This window comes from Brachyistius frenatus, unplaced genomic scaffold (genome assembly GCF_029030835.1).
Source record: "Brachyistius frenatus isolate BFR_SWC_R1_liver_20210118 unplaced genomic scaffold, ASM2903083v1 Contig_50, whole genome shotgun sequence".
In the NCBI taxonomy this organism is placed as follows: Eukaryota; Metazoa; Chordata; class Actinopteri; family Embiotocidae; genus Brachyistius; species Brachyistius frenatus.
The window spans coordinates 1092872-1112184 of NW_027210649.1; the positions used below are offsets into that span (position 1 = coordinate 1092872).

Here is a 19313-nt window from a genome sequence, read left to right on the forward strand (position 1 = left end):
ACGCGCTTTCAAATACAAACACCAAATACCATATTATAATTTTTTTTTTTATTTTTTTTTTTTTTTTAAATCTACTTCAAAATACATCCAAGATGACAAATATATTCTAAAAGTTTATATTTATATATAAAAAAAAATAAAAAATAAGAACGATTTAATAAAAAGTGGATATTAATTTGATGTCATATGTTTGGAAATCACATGCAGGAAATTTCAACGAGGCAAAAATAACGTCAAATATTTCCAAAGTAATCAGTATTTAGATCCTTTAATGAAGAAAAGCACCTTGTACTGAAAAAATATCAAGGACAGTAAAAAGTAAAGTGTCAATAAAGAGTACTTGTTTTTAAGTTGTACATTATTAAATGAACACAGTATATAGGAGGATTATTGTCATAAATGCATTAACTTGCATTTTAATGCTGTAGCTGGCCGTGTATGATTTTGAATTTAGCAGTATCAGTTCTGCCAAGATAATAATAGGTTTAAATCATTAATACAAAACATAATTAAGTGAAATGTATGAAGTACAAGACCCGAAAGGGATTTATACGTTAAAGCATCAATAAATATCCATGTGACAGTTTGATAAGGACACGAGACAAAATGTTGAGGAACATTTATTCAACAACAGCAAATCAGATCAATGATCCACTTGTTTTCTTCCAGACACACAATTACCATGCTACAACAGAAACGTTAAGGTTTATAGTTTATATGGACCAAGTGTATGTACAAGCGACCTTAACCATTAAATGGCTACGTTACAACACCATACCAGTTAAAATCATAGTCAATCTTCATCTGAAACATGACAAAGTATGAAATAAATAAAATAAAATAAAAAATGCATCATATAACCATTTCACTATAGTTACACTATATACTATGTTGTCTTTTTAGGGAGTTATTTCCCGATCATTGATCCATTAGAATATTTTTTTTTTAACACAGTGCATTCAACTCAGAACATTTACAGTAGCATTTTTCAGTATCTTAATGAAAAAAGCCATGACAAGAACATCTATGTTTCATCAAGGGTTACAGGAAACATCATACAAGGGCCAATAGAGGTCAACATCCATACCGTTAATAGCAGAGGGTGGGCAACAGGAGCTCACCAATTGTAAACCATTGAAACACATTATTAGCAGTTATGGAACTGACAAAGTGGCAAAGATGCTCATGGCAATTTATGGCAAAAACGTGTGGCAATCTATGCAAATTCTGTAGTATGAAAAATCTCTTTTACTTCCGAGCTGCCTGTAGCACTGGCTCACAGATGATATGCCTGACGAGCTCTTTCCTCTACAAGAATTCAAAAACAAGTCAACAATGATAAACGATCACAGCATTGAACAAAAATATCGGAGTCATCGGACTTCAGTTTAAAACACAAGGACGAAAAAACGTGATGAAAAAACCAACCCTCCATGTGGCTATTCTGTAGTCAGCTTTAATTCCTAAAGTGTAACATGTTGTTTTCCCCATCCCATTAACATCTTACTATATTTCAGAGTTAAAAACATGTCACTCTCCAAATCAGGACGACTGCTGCTGCTGCTGCTGCTGCAAGGTTACCTGCTTCACGTAGCACCAAACACCAAAATAACTGCAACAAAGAGATCAAATGAAAAGTCTTTCAGTCTCCATGAGTTCTGATGTCTCTAAAAATAGTTTTGCTTTTAGTATAAATTGAAAAAAAATAAAGAAAAGAAAGCAGCAACTTGGCATGCTTCTAATAGCCTAGATGCTTCACCAAAGTAGGAGAAAATAAAATCTCTTTTAAAGAAAACTGCAGAATGTTTTAGGAGATTCCTTCTATAATTCATGCATCCAGTGTCAATGTCAATTTTTAGTTGCTGATATGACAAAAGACCAATGAAACGTACCTAATCTATGAAGGTTGAACATACCATATTAGATTTATTATGCAAGGAATCCATGAATCAATGCAAAAGGCCTTGAATATAATCATCACAACGTGTTCAGTGCTGCAGGAAATACGGAGAAAGTAGTCAATGACCTACGCCGACGGGCTTTCCAGAGGGAAGAAATGCCAATATGATTTAATTACTGAAGTAGAAATGTTACATCAGCAGGCGTTTTTGAGAAACTGTCAGCAAATAAAGTTCTGTGCCTTTAACAACCTCATAGTTTACATTAAAAACACTCAGGGGAGCACACTAAAGACAAACAAACACAGTTTCAAAGACACACCGCAGGTCTGAAAACGGCAGGTGGTATTTTCAGTTTAAAAAAATATCGATTGCAACTCAGAAGTGAAAAGTGTAAATGTGTGTGGCAACTCAGTTCTTGAAGGTTTAACGATGGCACGGACCGACTAAACCAACGAACACACTTCTCCAACCAGCACCTCCCTGAGCCACGGCTCTCCGTACCTCCAGCATAAAATATCTCCTAAGCTTCACCCCCTTCCTCCTCCTCCTCCTCCTGATCTGCAATCATTTGAACAAACTTCACATACATTATGAGTCTTGCAAAGTAAAAATGTTGCGAAAGATTAAAGAAAATCTGGAGACCATGTTTTTTCGTTTTTTAAACAGTGCATGCTACACCATGATGCAAAATGGGGGAAAAGGGAGAGCAGGGTAGGCGACCTGTGTGGTTAAAGGCTAAGAAATACAAAAGAAGAAATGAAAGAGAAACAATTGAGTTGTTTCTCATTTCTTCTCGTATGGGGAAATACGCAGCGGACCAATCGGGGAGGGGTCTAAGGGAGGTGCCTTCATTAGTCCCTTTCATGGGCCATGCTTACTAGTCCCTCTCCTCCGCATGGCTCTCTTTCTGAGGTGGAGAGATGGATTGCCCCTTTCTTTCGTATCTCTTGGGTGGAGCAGGGAAGCAGGCAGGACCCCAGGCTGGGATGGACGGGAGCGGGAGGGTTAGTTGAAGCCGATGTCAGTGTGGTAGGAGTGGTGCCCATCCGATGTTAGCTGGGTTGTCTCTGTTGCCGACGGCTGCAGCACTATGGGGTCCCCACCAGCCTCTGTTTGACAGACGGAAACAACACAACAATGCTGTCAGTAACCCTAAACCCCCCCCCCCCTCCAAAAAAAAAAAACCAAGTGTGTGACACAGGCTGTACAATCTCACCCCTCTCGTCAGATTGCAGCTGAGCCTCCAGGTCCTCGGGGGACACATAAAACTCCTGCTCCTGGCCCTCCCGAGGCCGTGGTTTACATCTTCCACAGCAGCAGTTACAGCAGCAGCACAGGCAGCAACAGAAGTAGCAGCCGGTGGCGAGGCCGCAGAATACAAACAGAGCCTGCAGGTGGACAGATTCACGGGACGAAGCAAAAATAAAAATATAAACATAAAGATGTATAATTATAACAGAGAAAATTGTCATTGGTCCAGACTTTTCTCCGGACTTACCTTTGCCCACCAGCTCGAAAGGACAAAGTAAGTGTTCACATTCTCCTCTCCAAACTGTTCAGCCACATAGAGTCCCAGAGAACCATATTTGTCGTAAATATTACGCTTCGTGGGGTCATTCAAAATGGCATGAGCGTTGTTTATCTCCTTGAACTTGTCTGAGGCCTCCGGATTGTCAGGATTCTTGTCGGGGTGGAACTTTAACGCCAGTTTCCTGTGTAGAAAAGGACATTTAAATAGAAAGGATCTCAGCCAAAAATAGAGTTGATCAAACCTTGCTGCGAGTTAAAGGGAAGCGGGGAAGCCTCACCTGTAAGATCTCTTAATGTCATCCGATGTCGCCACCTTTTCAACTCCCAACACATGGTAGAGAGACTCCCCGGCGGTGGACAGAGAGCGCTGCCTCTGCTGCTCAGCCATGATGTCTCACGTCCACAGGCTTGGACACACAAACAGGAAACTAAACGCACTGCTTGGGCTGCATGTCAGGCGTCATGAAGCTGTTTATTATGGCACACGTGTGTTCAAATAAATATCAGGCCTTCAACTAAAGTGAGGCCTGTGTGATTGACTCCTGATTGCAGGCAACAGCTGGCCCAGTGCTGTCTTGATTAAATACAGCTGCCCCTTGTACATGCTATGTGGAAGCGACTCATCTCTGAGTGAAGTATACAAAAAAAAAAAAAAGTAAATGTGGAGCAAAATGCTGATTTTATTCCATTTTCCTGCACTTATCCATTTTTAATTTAAAGATTGTCAGGAGTAGTTGCACCGGTGATATAAATTGTCCAAATTGATTATACTGAAACTGTGACATCTTGGCAGGACCACTGATGCTGCTTGAAGTAAATCAGTAGCTGACATCCATGAAGACAACCAAGCTGCAACAGAGCAGGGTTTAATCGAACTGATGCTGCAAGTATACAAAAAAAAAAAAATAGTATACCCTTGCTGAAGAATTTAGCTGCCTTCAAATGGGTGTCATCTCGTCGCAATGTGAATAGCCACTGGTCTATTTGAAGCCCTCTATGGCGTATTGGACCATTTTCATCAAAAACGAGCGGTTCTGTCCAAAAAAAATGAATCGCGTGCAGCTGTAAATTGTCTATAAGAAGGATTAGACTGACAAAACGATGCAAGGAGCATAATCTCTGTACATGCATCATCGGCTGCACCGCTATAGCGCACAGCATCCATGTTGGTTTGTTTCCTGGCCTGTTCTTGATGCAAAGACAGGGATGGATCGTCAGCAGTAATTTTCAAGGGCAAGAGGCCAGTATGTCGAGGGGAGGGTGGGGGGGTGGGTTGGAAAAATTAAAATGAATAAAAGATCGAAATGCACGAGAGGACTCACCTTTCAAGTCTGCTTAGATGCGCTGCAAAACTAACGATCCCAGCAGGTTGTAATGTTTGACAGAGGCGCGTGACTATGGCTGCATCTCGCACGTACCCAGACCCTCTTTGGTAGCTCCCGCGACACAACCATGGACAGCTGCAGCAAGTCCGCTGGCTCCGCCCCCTTTCCCCCCAGCCCCGCCCCCCCCTCCCCTCCTCCAACACCCAACGGCGCCCCGACGTGCGCGTGCACAACCTGCCGCCCGGTGATGGGGAGGATGCTGGAAGGAAAAGGTGTGTGTGTGGCTCAGACACGGATGCGGTGCTACATTTAGCCTAAATAATCACCATATCGCGTTTGCTTTTCTACTTCATTCATTCAAAAAAAACAAACAAAAAAAAACAACCTGAAGTCAACTCGCAGTTTTACGCGGCCGTTGTTGGGTCGAGACGTTTCTTGGCCTAGAGCGGTTGCCAGGCAACCGGGGTGGATTCCAGGAAGTTAGCGGTCAGAGCTAAAATACATTCCGCCGCATAACCTAAAAGTTAAACAATGAATGAACTAAACTTAGTTTGTTAAACAAATAATTGTTTATTTTTTTTATTTTTATTTTTAAATCGGTGCTGAATTTGTTACCGCTTGCTTCCGGTCCTCGTGTTAAGACCAGACCTATTAATCAGTTGCTTTCTTGTCTTGACGTTTTTTTTTTTTTTAATTTATTTGTGGTTTTTAATTGTTGTTTTTTATATTTTGATCCTCTTACTGTTTTTTTTTTTTTTTTTTTTGTGGGGGCTTTTACTCCTTATGCTTTTACTTGTTTGTTCTTAGCTGTATTTTTGTGGAGCATTTTGGGCTTAAGATAAGGTGCTATATAAATGAATTTATCTTATCTTACCTACAAAAGAAGAAGGTTGAACTCTTCTATCTGCTGCAGTTTGTACACAGTTTAAGAACTGCAAAGTACTCATGACTTTCACTATGCATATAAAAACATGTGCATGTAAAACTGGTTGGATAATTCAACTCAGACTCTAACCTGAACCATTTGTCTGTGTCTAATATTTCAGCTGCTGTCAAACATCTGACTTTCTCTTTATAAGTGGGACCGTCTGCCAGCTATGTCTGTTATGCCTGAATAATCTACAAGGTAAGTAGGGCCGATGCTTTTGGGCCCCTGAAACATCTAGGGAGGGCCTGAAATGCACAGTTTAAACCAGATTTGAATTCCTGAACCAAAGAGAAGGCCCCTGATCTAAAAATCATAAAGACAAGTATTAATGTGAGATTGCTAAAGTTGCCTCCGCCATGATTAATGGTACTATTTCCACTAGTGGTTTTCCTGCTGTGTTAAAATGTTCCCCATGACCATTACTATTAGTAATTCATAAGGGCACTTAGATGAATTTCCCCATCAAAAAAGATGATAGTTCACTGCTGAGCCATTAACACACTCCTATAGCTCCAATTCTTTAAAATACACACCACCTGAACAGACAGCATACTGCGTGTTAATGATTTCAACTCCTTTCTCTGCCGTGTTTAAGCACATTAAAAGAATTTCTAGCAACATTTCATCCAGGAATGGTCTCCTGTATAGCTCATTGTATTTAAAAAATACTGCCTTTATTTTCCATGTTTTGTTCTTGTTATCTGGATCCTGGGGTTTTAATTTGGAACTATTGTTTTTATTTACAACTAAGAGCAAATCTGCAGGAGAAAGATGGAGGAAAATGTCTAAGCAGAGTTTGGGGTCACTATAAACCTATGAAGTTACTCTTCCAAAGGATACTGCTTGATTTGGTGTTTAGATTATGGTAATCAGAGTGCTATCTGACTACTTCAGTTTGATCCAAATCTTGCATCCCCGGACTGACCTAGAGAGGGGGTCCTGGGGCCAAAATCTGCTGTTGGGCCCCTGTACGGCGGAACAACCGGTCCAGTTCATTTTGGATGCTTTCACACCTCATGATTTACATCCGGTGGCGATGTTCAGAGATCAGGCAGGAAATACTGTGTCCCTCAGTTAGGGTGAGGTGGATGGGAGTATCATGCATCAGAACTGCTTGCCAGGAGATAATTCACACCATTTGCAAAAGGAACGGGTGAAATTCAATCTTAATCTTAAAAGGAATATTTCTAGAATAATAGATATAATAATTGATTAAATGTAATAAATTAAGGATAAAGCACAAATTGTTTTGTTATTCTTACTATTTTGATCTGTTATCTTTAAGACCATCCACGCTCTCATTCACACCTAAGGGCAATTTGTAGAACCGTCAATTAACCTGAGGTGCATGTTTTTGGACGGAGGGAGGATGCGCATAAATGCAACCCATCCAAACTCAATAAACCATAATAGCAAAATCCAAACATGGTTTTAGAAATCTTTGAAATCGAAAACTGAAACCTCTCGTTTACAAAAGTATGAAGACCTTCAGCAGCAGATGCACTGAAGGCTTCGTAGCTGGTTAGTAAACAACAGGTTTCAGGTTTGGATTTATTTATTTTTTTAAATGAACTTACAAAGTTTTCTTTCTCAGTACTATCCATTTAAGATCAAATCTAAAACAAAAATATTTTCTATCCATTAATTCTTCATAAAAACAAGTGTTTATTGTTTTGCCAAGAATCTATTCTTGGTGCCACACATTTAAAAAAATTTTTTTTTTTATACAACAATAAGAGATGACTTGTTGTTGCAAGCTGTTATACTTGTGTTTCCGGAGGGAATTGAGACCATTTATGAATAAGATAAGACTATATTTTACGAGGTTTTGGTTAATTAAGAATCTTAATTGCAGCCTGCCGCACCGACCGTTACTGTTCCTCGGCAACCGTGACGTCACGGCACCGGCCAATCGAAAGAGCTCGCAGGGACCGAACGTTCCTATCGCGAGGTTTCCACATTAGCTCGGTTAGTTAGCTAGCCGCAAAAAAAAAAAAAAAAAAAAAAAAAAAAAAAAAGCTTGATCGTCTGCTCCGCTCTTTAGTTTTTTTTTTTTTTTTTTTTTTTTTTTTTTTTAAATTGTTCTTAAAAAGCACGTCGCTGATTTAAAATTACCGACTTTCCTCGCGCCTCGCCAGGAAGGATTAACCGCCCGGACCTCGTGTTTTTACACGGTGAGTTGTGAGGACGGACGCGGTCGGTCTGCTACCTTTAGCCGGGGGTTTGTCGCTCAGGAGGAAATGGGTTTGTTTCGGAAGCCTCCGACAATTTTACCCAGTTATACATTTTTTTTTTGTATCAGCGACGTCTGAAAGCGCCCAAGCAGCTGTAATGATCATTTTCTGTCTGTAGAGTATTTATTTTTTTACCCTCTTGTGTTAATATCTGCCTCGCCACGGTTGTAAAACGCTTTTTTTTGTGTGTGTTTTGTTCATGTAGGTACAAACTGTGACCAAGCTGTGTCAGCCTTGCTCACGTTTCACTGTGTTTCTTTTTAATGGCCCTGTGTTACTTTTCAGGATCTCTTCCACCCCCTCTCTCCCCCCCAATGATGAGTTATGCTGAAAAGCCTGAGGACATCACAAAAGAAGAGTGGATGGACAAACTGAACAATGTTCACATACAGAGGGCGGACATGAATCGGCTGATTATGAATTACCTGGTGACAGGTGAGGCGTCCTGCTTCAAGGACGGTAACTGTAAGCTGAATATACAACTCGTAGTGTAAACTACTCTTTATGCCCTCGCCTCTGTTTTTGTGTATGTTTTACATGTTCAAAAGAGGGCTTCAAAGAGGCGGCGGAGAAGTTTCGGATGGAGTCCGGTATTGAGCCCAGCGTGGACCTGGACTCCTTGGATGAAAGGATAAAGATTAGAGAGATGATACTGAAGGGCCAGATACAGGAAGCCATTGCACTCATCAACAGCCTGCACCCGGAGCTGCTCGACACCAATCGATACTTGTATTTTCATCTGCAGGTACGTTTACGCAGAGTTTTGTTGAAGCCGTGCGTCGTTCTGATTTTTACTACGAGCCTCTGTGATAGACTTTGGAAATGAACAAGATGAGAGTGGGTGAAGCTGAAGTTTAAAACATTTAACCCCCTACCGAGATGAGATCGTGTCCTTCCCCAGTTAAATAGGAAATTATCAGGATATTAGATCAAACTTGTAAAAAAAAAAAAAAGATGAAACATCAACACCCGCTGCTTCTTCTTCATTTCCCCTCTTGCAGCAGCAACATTTGATCGAGTTAATTAGGCTAAGAGAGACCGAGTCAGCGCTGGAGTTCGCTCAGACACAACTGGCGGAGCAGGGGGAGGAGAGCCGAGAGTGTCTGACAGAGATGGAGCGAACGTTGGCTCTTCTGGCATTTGACAACCCAGAGGAGTCGCCCTTTGGAGACCTGCTCAACATGATGCAGCGGCAAAAGGTGGGCTGGTTTTCATCAGACTAATCAGACCTGATCTTTGGACTGAAATTAAAATTTAGTTTCACGTCACTGTATGCCAATGTAATATTTGGGAAATATCCGAGATGTGGGTCGCAATTTTGGGGAGGTTTCACACCTGTACTTTGGTTCTATCGTTGCGGACCAGTGAATTTTTTTTTTTTTATATATGTTGCCTTTATCGCCATGTTACTACACAACATTAAAATTTCTGTAGTCTAGTGCTTTGTTGTGCCCTTTACAAACCATATATGTTCATTAACGGTTCTAATGATCATAAGTAATGACTGATTATGAGGATTATAGTACCAGCAGATAGAAATATGACAAGAAAAAAAGGTACAGATTCCGGTCATTGTGTTATCATAATCTGTAAAAGATATAGCATCAATGTATGCGATAATCTGCTTTCTGAATAGTTCCTGATAAGCAGATGGGTTTGATTGACTTGGGTTTAGCTTTCGAATTCATCACAAATGTGCACCAGCAGCCCGTCCATCTCGGGCGGTCTCTCTCGGTCGGGGTGTTTAATCTGCAACACAGTTCACGCCACACCAAACAAATCATGCATAAACATCACCAGAGCCAGTTTGTAACGAAGCAAACGGGGTAAATGTAAAACTACCGTTGTACCACATTCAGACTGACACGGTTGCGTCAGTAGGAGGCTGCCTGGCTTTGGTAAACCAGCGTTGATTCCAGGGACACTGACATTTAAACGTTTAACCGTTTTGAGAGGGAATGTGCTCGTAGACAGAATTTGTATCTACTTATTATTGAGTGCAATTATGTCATTTACAGGTTAAGTTTATGAACCACACTTCACATTGGTGTTTCCACAGCTGTCTCATATAAATGGGGCCAAAGTGGTAGACTCAGGCATTTGTGCATCCTCTGTCTGAAAGGGGTAGAAGAGGACTTGAAACAGGCCTTTGAATTTTGGCTCGTTTTTTGCCGAGGTGCGTGAGGCTGCCTGTAAACGTGAAGGCAGGCGGTGAATAATTAAGCAAGAAATTTGTTTTACGTCAATTTGACAGTGACATATCTCGGTGTACAGGTGTGGAGTGAAGTGAATCAAGCTGTGCTGGACTATGAAAACAGGGAGTCGACGCCCAAACTGGCTAAACTGCTGAAGCTTCTGCTGTGGGCTCAAAACGAGCTGGACCAGAAGAAGGTGAAATATCCCAAAATGACGGACCTCAGCACGGGCACCATCGAGGACCCCAAGTGAACATGACAGACAAGAACAGCCACCCTCCACGTCCCCTTAATTTATGATCAGTCAGTGACTGTGTGACAACCAGGTAACATATATGTATAAACAAATGCTACATTGTTTTTGTTTTTTTTCCATGTTTCCTTCATGAGAGGTAAGAATTAACTCATTGTGCAAACTATAGATTGCTGTATTTGCAAAGAAACAGAAAAATATTTAGTTAAAATACGGATCCAGGATTTTTAGGTAGAACCTGGAGACTACTAAATTCAAATTGCTGTTTTATATTTTGTCTTTTTTTTAAGCATAAGCTGGTAGTATTATTTATTGTGACCATTTTCCCCACAAAGACTTTTATTTTGCCAGAGAGAGAGTTGATAGTGTAAATGGACAATGTAAATACTGTGTGCGGGGCCAAAATGAAAGCTCCCCAGGACGGGGTGAGGGGGAGGGGGGGGGGGGGGGCACAGCCGAAACAGCAGAGTCATAAAGGCCCTCAGGATATGTTTAGCTTGAGATGGCACACAGCAAGAGAGAAAAAAAACAACAACAAAAAAATAATGTGACTATTTTTCAAATGAAAGGAAAGCTACACTTTATTAATGTAATATCATTTTAATTAATGTAATATTTTACGATTTAGTTGACTATAATGTTTGGCAATTTGCTTTAAAACAAAACAAAACAAAAAAAATACCAAAAAATAAAAATCAGCCACCTGCTTTTTACGCCCTGAAATTTGATTGTACTTTGAACAATTTGTCCATGGGATGAACTGCCTTGAAAATGAATCATTTCACGTGTGTTTGAGAAGGTGAAGTAAGTCCAGACCGACGGGTTGAAATCAGAGACGGCTTTCTTACCGAGCTCTACAGTTCGCACTGCCTCCGACATGCTCCAAATGGTTATGTTTGGTTTTATGTTAAAGGGTTTGAGGTTACGGTTAAAATTCTGCCAGTCCCATTGATGGATGCAGGATGTGTTACGCTGCTAGAAGGAAAGGGCTGCTTCAAAATATCTTGGTGACGGACACGCCTGTCAATTACAGCTGCTGTCTAGTTAAATTTGCATATTTGAAACTCATTCAGATTGGAGCAGATTCTTTTTGTTTATTGGTTTTGATTTGGTAATTAATAATAATCCAAAGTATATACATTTCAAATCTGAACATGTATTTTAAAGCGTGCTGTCATCCCCCCCCCCCCACTTTTTAAAGCCTATAGTATTTTCACTTTACCTGCATGTATGTGTACCCTTTTTTTTTTTTTTTTTTTTTTTGTCAATGGGGAAAGGCACTTGTGCTTGTTTATTTTGTTTGGTTTGTTTATTTTTATAAAAAAAAAACAAAAAAAAAACTTGCTGCTAGTCGTCCGTCCTTAATTTCTTCTAAGGTTGCATTGTCTTAATAGATATTGGCTTTGACAAATACAAAGACCCAGACAGCTCACATCCCTTTTATTATTCCACATTTTTAAAATCAGATTTGCAATTATTAAAATAAATAAAACTTTTGTGAACCATAAAAGAGCCGTTTTTCTATTTTCTGAGTTGAGAATGTAGATGTGTGCAAATTATAAGGAGCGAATCCTTCATATGGCCAAAGTATAGGTTAGGATTTCTCTGAAAGAGGTTGTCTCAAGCTCTCTTTTTTTTTTTTCCTTCCTCATTTACAAATAAAATCCAAAGCGTGACGTAACAAATACACCTCAGTCATTTCCAGCAGTACGCAAATGTTCGATCCATTCAAACCTCCACTCAGACCTCCGCCGTCACTGTTGCAAATTTCAGCCAGCTGCTTTCTGAGTTTTGTTCAGACAAGTTTGACCTGTTTGCCCTGTCTGCCTGAGGAGGTTTTAAAGAGCACCACACAGTGCGGAAGAGTTTGTACAGACGACACCGGTGCTCTCTGAATGGCTGACAACCACATATCAGGCGACGACAGGAAGGACTTAAATGGTTCTCTGTTGGATCCCAACGTTCGCGAACCCAATGAATCCGCCGGAGAGGAGTCGGAGGACCAGAACCTGTGGCCGAGGTGAGACTGCTGAAGGTTTGACTACGAAATACGCAGCTCGGTTGGTACTCGGTGCCGCCGGAGCGCAGACGAGGCTTCTTCCTTTCCTGTGCTAAATGACAAGTTTGTTCTTAACGTGTAACCGCATGCTGCAACGTGCTGCGCTCCACATTGGATGAAAATAAGCAGAATTAAATCAAAGTTCGCTGACTGAAACCGGATCTATGTTCATTGTTGCCAAATTACTTCCCTGATCTTCTGGTTTTGAGTTAATTATTGAAAAGACTAAGGAATTCCCGCACAAGGAAGCATGCACCACTCCCTCATCTTTTATAGCACCTTCAGGCCAAACATTTAATTTGTCTGATACTTTTATTTATGACTATCTAACTGCCAAAATCAGTGACATGTCCCATCAGCTTCAGCTTTACTTTGGATTTAGTGCTAATTAGCAAAAATGCACACTAAATTAAAATGGTAAAACATTGCACTGAACATCAGCCTACTAACGTCCCACTATTAGTATTTGCATACAGGCTCACAAAGCTGCCAGCGGAGCTCAAGACTCTCTGGCCCGTGTTATATTGACATTACTGACCTCACACTCACTTTATACTCGTCCCGGTCTTTAGTTACAGTTTATACTCTCTTTGATAACAGTTTTACTCATGAACATTCAAAATAAACTTATTTAAAACTGTCGACCTTTGTCTTTACAGAACCCTGGCTCGAAAATGGATCGTGATGCTGTTTATGGGCGCCTGCCTCCTCTACTGTGCCAGGATGGCCATGCCGATCTGTGCCGTGTCGATGGCGGCTGCTTTCCACTGGACTAAAATCGATTCTGGGCTGGTTCTGGGCGGGTTCTTCTGGGGTTACTGTTTCACACAGATCCCGGGAGGCCATGCCAGTGACCGGTAAGCACGTCGTCTGCTGAAGCGCGCATGAATTCCCAGTGGGGCCGAGATCCCAAATTGGCACTTCTACTTTTGGTAAGCCCCGCCTCCTCTAAGGTGCCACGTACCCGACGGTGTACCAACTCCTTCAGGGGATGGATGCACCTTTACCTGGAGGGATGCTGCTCCTTCGCCACCGGTATAAACTGTCTGCTCGCGACATTTACCACATTAAAGCGGTGGTCCGTACCATAGACATACCTGCAGGGCCGTAAGGTCTATTGCTACGTCACGTTGGACTGACCACGCCCCCTGATGCATATGCACATATAGTGCATTACCGGCAAAAATGAACGAGTTGATAAACTTATCGACATGTTTATTGTTAAGTTCCAGCATTTGACTGTTTGTGAATGTTTTGCTGTTGATTAGAGTGGGAGGAGAGCGCATCCTGTTCATGTCTGCGGCCTCCTGGGCTCTGATCACTGCTGCTACTCCTCTTCTGGCCCATCTCGGCTCTCACACGCTCGCTCTGATGACCGCGGCCAGATTTCTGATGGGACTGCTGCAGGGTGAGCGCTTTGCACCCAGTCACTGCTGTTGGCAAAGTTAGCACTCCTAACCAGAGTGTTGTATATAATATATATAGATATTTAATGTACTGTATATATACTGTATGTACTGTGCATTTTATATTTTATATTTATATTTTTTATTTGATTGCTTTTCTATTATATTATTCTATTCTATTATTATTTTATTCTATTGTTTCTATTATTGCTCCTGTATGTATGCTGCTGTGGCGAAAAAATTTCCCCTCGGGGATTAATGAAGTATATACCTACCTACCTACCTACCTACCTACCTACCAGAAGCCCTTTCACAAACCCAAACCAGCTGTTTCCAACTTCAGCATTTTTATTTTAATCGCAGAGGTACGAGGTTGGTACCGTTTGCGTCCCTTAACTCAACTGAATGCTGAACTAGTCATTTAAATAGAGGCGTCGGTGGTGCAGGTATATTAAATATAAATATATGGCGCAGCTGAGGCATAGGAGGTTGCCGGTTCGATCCCAGGCTCTTCGCGTGCACGTTAAAATGTCTTTCAGCGGCACATTGAACCCCAAATTGCTCCTGATGGTGCGGCATCGCAGCACTGCTGCACGTACAATGTAATCCCTGTGTTAATTTTTTTAATGCATCTGTATTGACAGCAGAGCACTATTAGATCTGCAACTGTTAATTATTTCCTTTATTAATTAATCAATTTCTTGAAAAAAAAAATTTGTTAGTTGTTTAGTCTACAAATATGTAATTTTTTTTTTTTTAAAAGCCCAGATTTTCTGAAGGTGATGTTTTTCCAGATGTTTTTGCTTCTCACAACCAAACAGCCCAAAAGGCAGGTGCATATTTATACCGGTCTTTGACAGGGTTTGCTCATAAATGATGCCTGAACTGTCGTGTCTCATAGATGTCACGTGACTTCAGAGCGTCTTTCGATGTCTTGCAGGTGTTTTTTTCCCGTCCTTGGCCAGCCTGTGCTCGCAGCGTGTGGTGGAAGCGGAGAGAGGGATTTTAATGAGCACCATGCACAGCGGGACCCACCTTGGGTATGTTTGGGCACACACACACACACACACACACACACTAAATACACTAAATACACCAGTTCAGACATAAACACACATTTATCTCTGATGACACCTTTCTTTTATTGCTCTGTGCTGATCTTTCAGAACCTTGTTAGCGGGCGGGCTGGGGTCCCTGATGCTCGACCGGTACGGCTGGGAAAGCATGTTCTTCTGTACCGGTTTCCTGTCTGGACTCTGGGCACTCGTCGTTTGGCTGTTTTTTTTACAAGGTACAATCGTCAGTCAATAGATAACAAAGTAAGGAGAAGCCATGCCAGTGATTTAAATAGACCAGGGTGGATTGCAAGTGAGTTTTATTGAGAAATTCATGGTCCCCGAATGATGAATCCTATAACGACTTCAATGATCCCCTGACAGTCATTCGCTCTGTGCTTTCGCCTTTTGAGTGAAATGTCACCTGTTGTAAGATAAATGTCCACAAACACGATGAATCCTACTGATTTTAAGGATCTCCTGCCTTTTTCTTCGAGCACCACAATGAGATAAATTATTATTTTTATTTTTTTAAAGAAATGTTTTGACAACTTCTTTTATTTTTCCTTCCGTATTCAATTCATTTTTTTTTAAATTTTTTATTTGCAAGGCACCAAATCAAAAGCCATCTCAGTGTGTGAAGATCTTAAGATGTTGAGCATGTTAGGATTGTCAGTGGGAGCATTTCTCAGAGCTTCTAGTGTGGCTGTAGAGGCTGTTTCGTTTGTACTATGTTGTCACACACAATATATAATGTTGAACGTGTGTTTTCAGGCGAAGTTAACCCCAAGCGGTCAGAAACTAAGAATAACTCGCAGTGGAGTTTGTCGAGAACACGCTGGCTGAGTCTTTTAAAGAAGCCACCTGTCTGGTACAACTTCCAACTTTTTTTCACCCTCCATTATTTTACATAATTATATGAAGGTACGAGCCTGACTCCGTCTCTCTCTTCTCTTTAAGGGCCATGGTGTTTGCTCACATGTGCATGTGCAGCACGTCCTACACTTTATTATCATGGCTGCCAACATACTTCACAGAATCATTTCCTCACGCCAAGGTATTTCCACCATATGCTGTTATTTAGCAGATAAGCGTGACGCACCGTATTCGAGACTCATCCCTCCACTCTGTGGACAGACTCAAGTCAATGTTTAAATTCCATATTAAAACCCTTGTTTCGGTCACTGGACTCGTCTGTTCTTGAAGGGACGGGTGTATAATGTAATTCCATGGCTGACTGCAATTCCCTCAGCGCTCGGTGGAGGATATCTTTCAGATTTTCTCATCAGCAAAGGTATCAGAGAAATGTCATTATCACACTATGATGTGTTTGTAAGGACAGTTCGAATATCTTTCGCTAAAATATATTCTTATTGTTATCTAATTATGCTTTCCTATGTTTTGGTCTGCAGGATACGGCATATTATCTGTGAGAAAGATAATGCAGGTAAGTGTTGCGATTGTACATTCAACCAAGTGAAGTGGAAAACAATGTGTGTGTTGAGCGGCTTGTACTGACAAACTACCTTCGTGATCTCGTTGGAATTTTTGCTGTCTGTTCCAAACACGTAATTACAATTCTTGAAGCGGTGCAGCTTCTCTTACGTCACGTGTACGCGTAAGCCTTTGTAAAAATCTGTAAAACCAAACTGCTATTCTTTAAATACAACAACTGGTAATTGTTCCAATCATATGAAGTACGGGGTTTGTAAACAAACAGCCCCTAAAAAACAACAACAATAAGACACAATTTTTTTTAGTCTGAAGATGAGAGTGATAGAAAGTTCCAGTTGTGTTTTTACAATGTGGTTTCACTTTACTTTAAATATCTCACCTGCACGTCTCTCTCTCTCTCTCTCTATACCCCCTCAGTTTTTTGCCATGGGCGTTTCGAGTATTTTTATTATGCTTCTGTCTGGAGATGTCACATTTCCCTCTGCTGTGATTTTCATATCTGCTGCCGTGGGTCTATCCACCTTTACCAGCAGGTTTGTTGGATTATTAAACAGATTCTGTCGCTGTTTTTAATAAGCTGTTAGAGCCTCTCATAATTCTTACGGGAATTAAATATAGCCTAACTGGATTTTTGAAGCCAATACTGGTATCAGTAGTGAAAACTAAATATACAAAAACAATATATTAGCTGATAATACTTTTTTTTTTTTTTAACACGGCATAAGCACACAACAAACATTACAGATCCCTTAGTTTTAAAGAAGAGCAGCATTTTACAATAGAAAATATATTTGCTGCTCGGTGCTCTCTGGTCGATGTGATGGAGACACTTATTTAATGAGCAGAGGTTGTGCCAAAAATAAGCCCCAAGACAGCCCGGCTGCATACCTGTGGAGATGTTCACTGTGGGGACGCCTCCCAAAACAAGACTAGTGTGAGGTCAGGAGGCTGGAGGAGCCCACGTGTGTGTCCAAGCCAGTAACTGGTTTAACTACTGACTGATTCTCAGGCAGCCATGTTTATTTATTCAAAATTATTTTATATTTTGGAAAATTAAGTTCACAAAATTAGCCAGTAAGAATTCTAAATTGAAGTATCTGATCTCGTAATTTTTGAGAAAATGGTCTAGAAGGGCAAAAACCAGAAGACTTCAGAATTTGCCTGATAATCATCAGGATATTAAGATTTTTTTTTTTCGGTATCAAAGTAATCCGGTGAAGGTTTGTTCGTGCATTAAATGGTAACATCTCAAAAAGAAACTGTTAAGAGCTTAAGTCAGTTATGTGTTTCAAAATGTAAACACACGTACACACACGTTGCTGCAGCGTATCCATGGCAACATTACACTTACGGTTTTCTTATAAAATTAGTAAAAAAAAAATAAAAAAAAAAGCTTGTTAGAGGTCCATTTATGATTGATTTTAGAAGGAATCTTTATGACACCAGTCATCGAAATCGAGTCACGTTTTTATGGTGCGGTAAATTAGTAAATAAGAGTTAACGGTGTCGAATGTGCTGTGAATTTCGCGTGGTCTTGTTTATGTGTTTCAGCGGTGTGTCTGTGAATGTTCAGGATCTCACACCATCATGTGCAGGAGCCCTCTACGGTGAGTTTTTATCTACTCGGACAGTCTTTTGATTTGGTTAAACAAGGCCAGTCATTTAGTTTGTTTAATCATTAATTAAACAACAATTTTAATCTTTTTTGTTTTTTTTTAAAGACATTTAATCATCTTTTCTTTTCTGAAACAGGTTTCATGAATATGATGGGTGCTTTTATGGGTATGTACTTTCTAAAATTGAACCTGAATTTTGAAAGTGTAAGTTGTTAAACAGCGGCATTGATCTCCAACGGCTGATGTCTCTATGTGTTGCACAGGACTGCTGTTGGTCTCCTTGTCTGGCTACGTCATCGAGGTCACCCTGTCGTGGGCCACAGTCTTCTCCCTCATCGTTTTAGTAAACACAGCGGGTGTTGGGATTTTCCTCATTTTTGGAGATGTTCATCGCGTCGATCTGGACAATTACAGCCAGGTTGCAGAGATTTGAAACGGACTGGACATTGCATTTAAATCACCATTAATCTAAAATTTGCCTTTTTAATATTTGGTTGTTGTTGTTGAAACAGGCGGGGACTTGTGAAAACAGGATAATCACACTTTTACAGGTCATACAACTACGTGGAAATACTGCAGACTTGAAATGAAGGACCTTTAATGTTGAATAGTTTTACTTACAAAGAGTTACACTGTCTGCTAAATGTGAACTAATGTGGACAAATGTTTATGACTATATGAATATTTAATCATTTAATGCAAGCTGCTGGCCGGTGTGGAACATATGTTACTGAGTGAAATATTGCCAAAATCCTCAAAGCCGGTCAAACAAAGAGAAAGAAAAGAGTTTATTTGTGGAAGAGTTGCAGACACAAGACTTTACTTACTTAACTTGGTTTGCTTTCTTTTTTTTTTTTTTCTGCAAAGGGCAGCAAAATGTGAACGCAGTGTAATTTAACCCGCTCTTAACACTTGGTTGTTGATGTCACCGAAGTTATTTAAAAAGACATCTTTGTGTATATATAATGACACTATTATAGATATGTCCAGTTTGCCATATTTTCTGTGGTGCTGTAAAGTTTGGTTACAGTATTTGAAATAAATAAAACACCTTTTTGTGAATACAGTATGTTTTATGTGATAGCTGAAGTTATTACTGTTTGACATCTAGAAAGCCTTTTTTTTGACTGAAAAGGTTTGTGATTTCTTTGTGAACGGCTTTAATAGGCGGGAAGTTTCTCCCAATGGCAGGCGAGCATCTTGCATGGCTGCACTGTCACTATCGGTGTGTGTGTGTGTGTGTGTGTGTGTGTGTGTGTGTGTGTGTGTGTGTGTGTGTGTGTGTGTGTGTGTGTGTGTGTGTGTGTGTGTGTGTGTGTGTGTGTGTGTGAATTGGAGGCAAAAATTGTAAAGCGC

At 40.5% G+C, this 19313-nt stretch overlaps 3 protein-coding genes across 4 annotated transcripts; 2 read left to right on the forward strand and 1 right to left on the reverse strand.

The window, feature by feature from the left end:
• Positions 1-607: 607 nt before the first annotated feature.
• dnajc5aa (DnaJ (Hsp40) homolog, subfamily C, member 5aa) lies at positions 608-4902 on the reverse strand. Of its 2 annotated transcripts, XM_069704260.1 has the most exons (6): positions 4754-4902; positions 4346-4465; positions 3710-3838; positions 3400-3613; positions 3118-3289; positions 608-3010 (listed from the first exon to the last, which is right to left on the reverse strand). In XM_069704260.1, exons 3-6 carry the CDS (start codon positions 3817-3819, stop codon positions 2907-2909), a joined length of 600 nt encoding a protein of 199 aa, XP_069560361.1. In that variant the 5' UTR covers positions 3820-3838; positions 4346-4465; positions 4754-4902; the 3' UTR covers positions 608-2906. The 2 variants fall into 2 exon arrangements, with proteins under 2 accessions (XP_069560361.1, XP_069560360.1); XM_069704259.1 differs by lacking the exon at positions 4346-4465 and having other exon boundaries at positions 4754-4901.
• Positions 4903-4975: 73 nt separating this feature from the next.
• LOC138624259 (glucose-induced degradation protein 8-B homolog) lies at positions 4976-10805 on the forward strand. The gene is made up of 6 exons (XM_069704262.1): positions 4976-5028; positions 5803-5882; positions 8204-8353; positions 8467-8663; positions 8920-9117; positions 10193-10805. Exons 3-6 carry the CDS (start codon positions 8233-8235, stop codon positions 10364-10366), a joined length of 690 nt encoding a protein of 229 aa, XP_069560363.1. The 5' UTR covers positions 4976-5028; positions 5803-5882; positions 8204-8232; the 3' UTR covers positions 10367-10805.
• Positions 10806-10807: 2 nt separating this feature from the next.
• On the forward strand, positions 10808-19023 carry LOC138624258 (voltage-gated purine nucleotide uniporter SLC17A9-like). The gene is made up of 13 exons (XM_069704261.1): positions 10808-12386; positions 13085-13282; positions 13694-13833; positions 14772-14871; positions 14998-15122; positions 15661-15757; positions 15847-15943; positions 16093-16180; positions 16299-16333; positions 16759-16874; positions 17893-17948; positions 18094-18123; positions 18221-19023. The coding sequence occupies exons 1-13, from the start codon at positions 12262-12264 to the stop codon at positions 18388-18390; spliced, it is 1377 nt and encodes a 458-aa protein (XP_069560362.1). The 5' UTR covers positions 10808-12261; the 3' UTR covers positions 18391-19023.
• The last annotated feature ends 290 nt before the right edge of the window (positions 19024-19313 follow it).

Excerpts from the sequence above, each read along its gene's own strand:
- LOC138624259 (XM_069704262.1), top strand. The coding sequence starts at position 8,233 with ATGATGAGTTATGCTGAAAAGCCTGAGGACATCACAAAAGAAGAGTGG. Across the intron at positions 8,354-8,466 it reads TATGAATTACCTGGTGACAG|AGGGCTTCAAAGAGGCGGCG; the intron begins GTGAGGCGTCCT and ends CATGTTCAAAAG. Across the intron at positions 8,664-8,919 it reads ACTTGTATTTTCATCTGCAG|CAGCAACATTTGATCGAGTT; the intron begins GTACGTTTACGC and ends CCCCTCTTGCAG.
- dnajc5aa (XM_069704260.1), bottom strand. The coding sequence starts at position 3,819 with ATGGCTGAGCAGCAGAGGCAGCGCTCTCTGTCCACCGCCGGGGAGTCT. Across the intron at positions 3,614-3,709 it reads GACATTAAGAGATCTTACAG|GAAACTGGCGTTAAAGTTCC; the intron begins GTGAGGCTTCCC and ends TTTTCTACACAG. Across the intron at positions 3,011-3,117 it reads GCTGCAATCTGACGAGAGGG|AGGCTGGTGGGGACCCCATA; the intron begins GTGAGATTGTAC and ends TCTGTCAAACAG.
- LOC138624258 (XM_069704261.1), top strand. The coding sequence starts at position 12,262 with ATGGCTGACAACCACATATCAGGCGACGACAGGAAGGACTTAAATGGT. Across the intron at positions 13,834-14,771 it reads TCTGATGGGACTGCTGCAGG|GTGTTTTTTTCCCGTCCTTG; the intron begins GTGAGCGCTTTG and ends GATGTCTTGCAG. Across the intron at positions 16,181-16,298 it reads AGATTTTCTCATCAGCAAAG|GATACGGCATATTATCTGTG; the intron begins GTATCAGAGAAA and ends TTTGGTCTGCAG.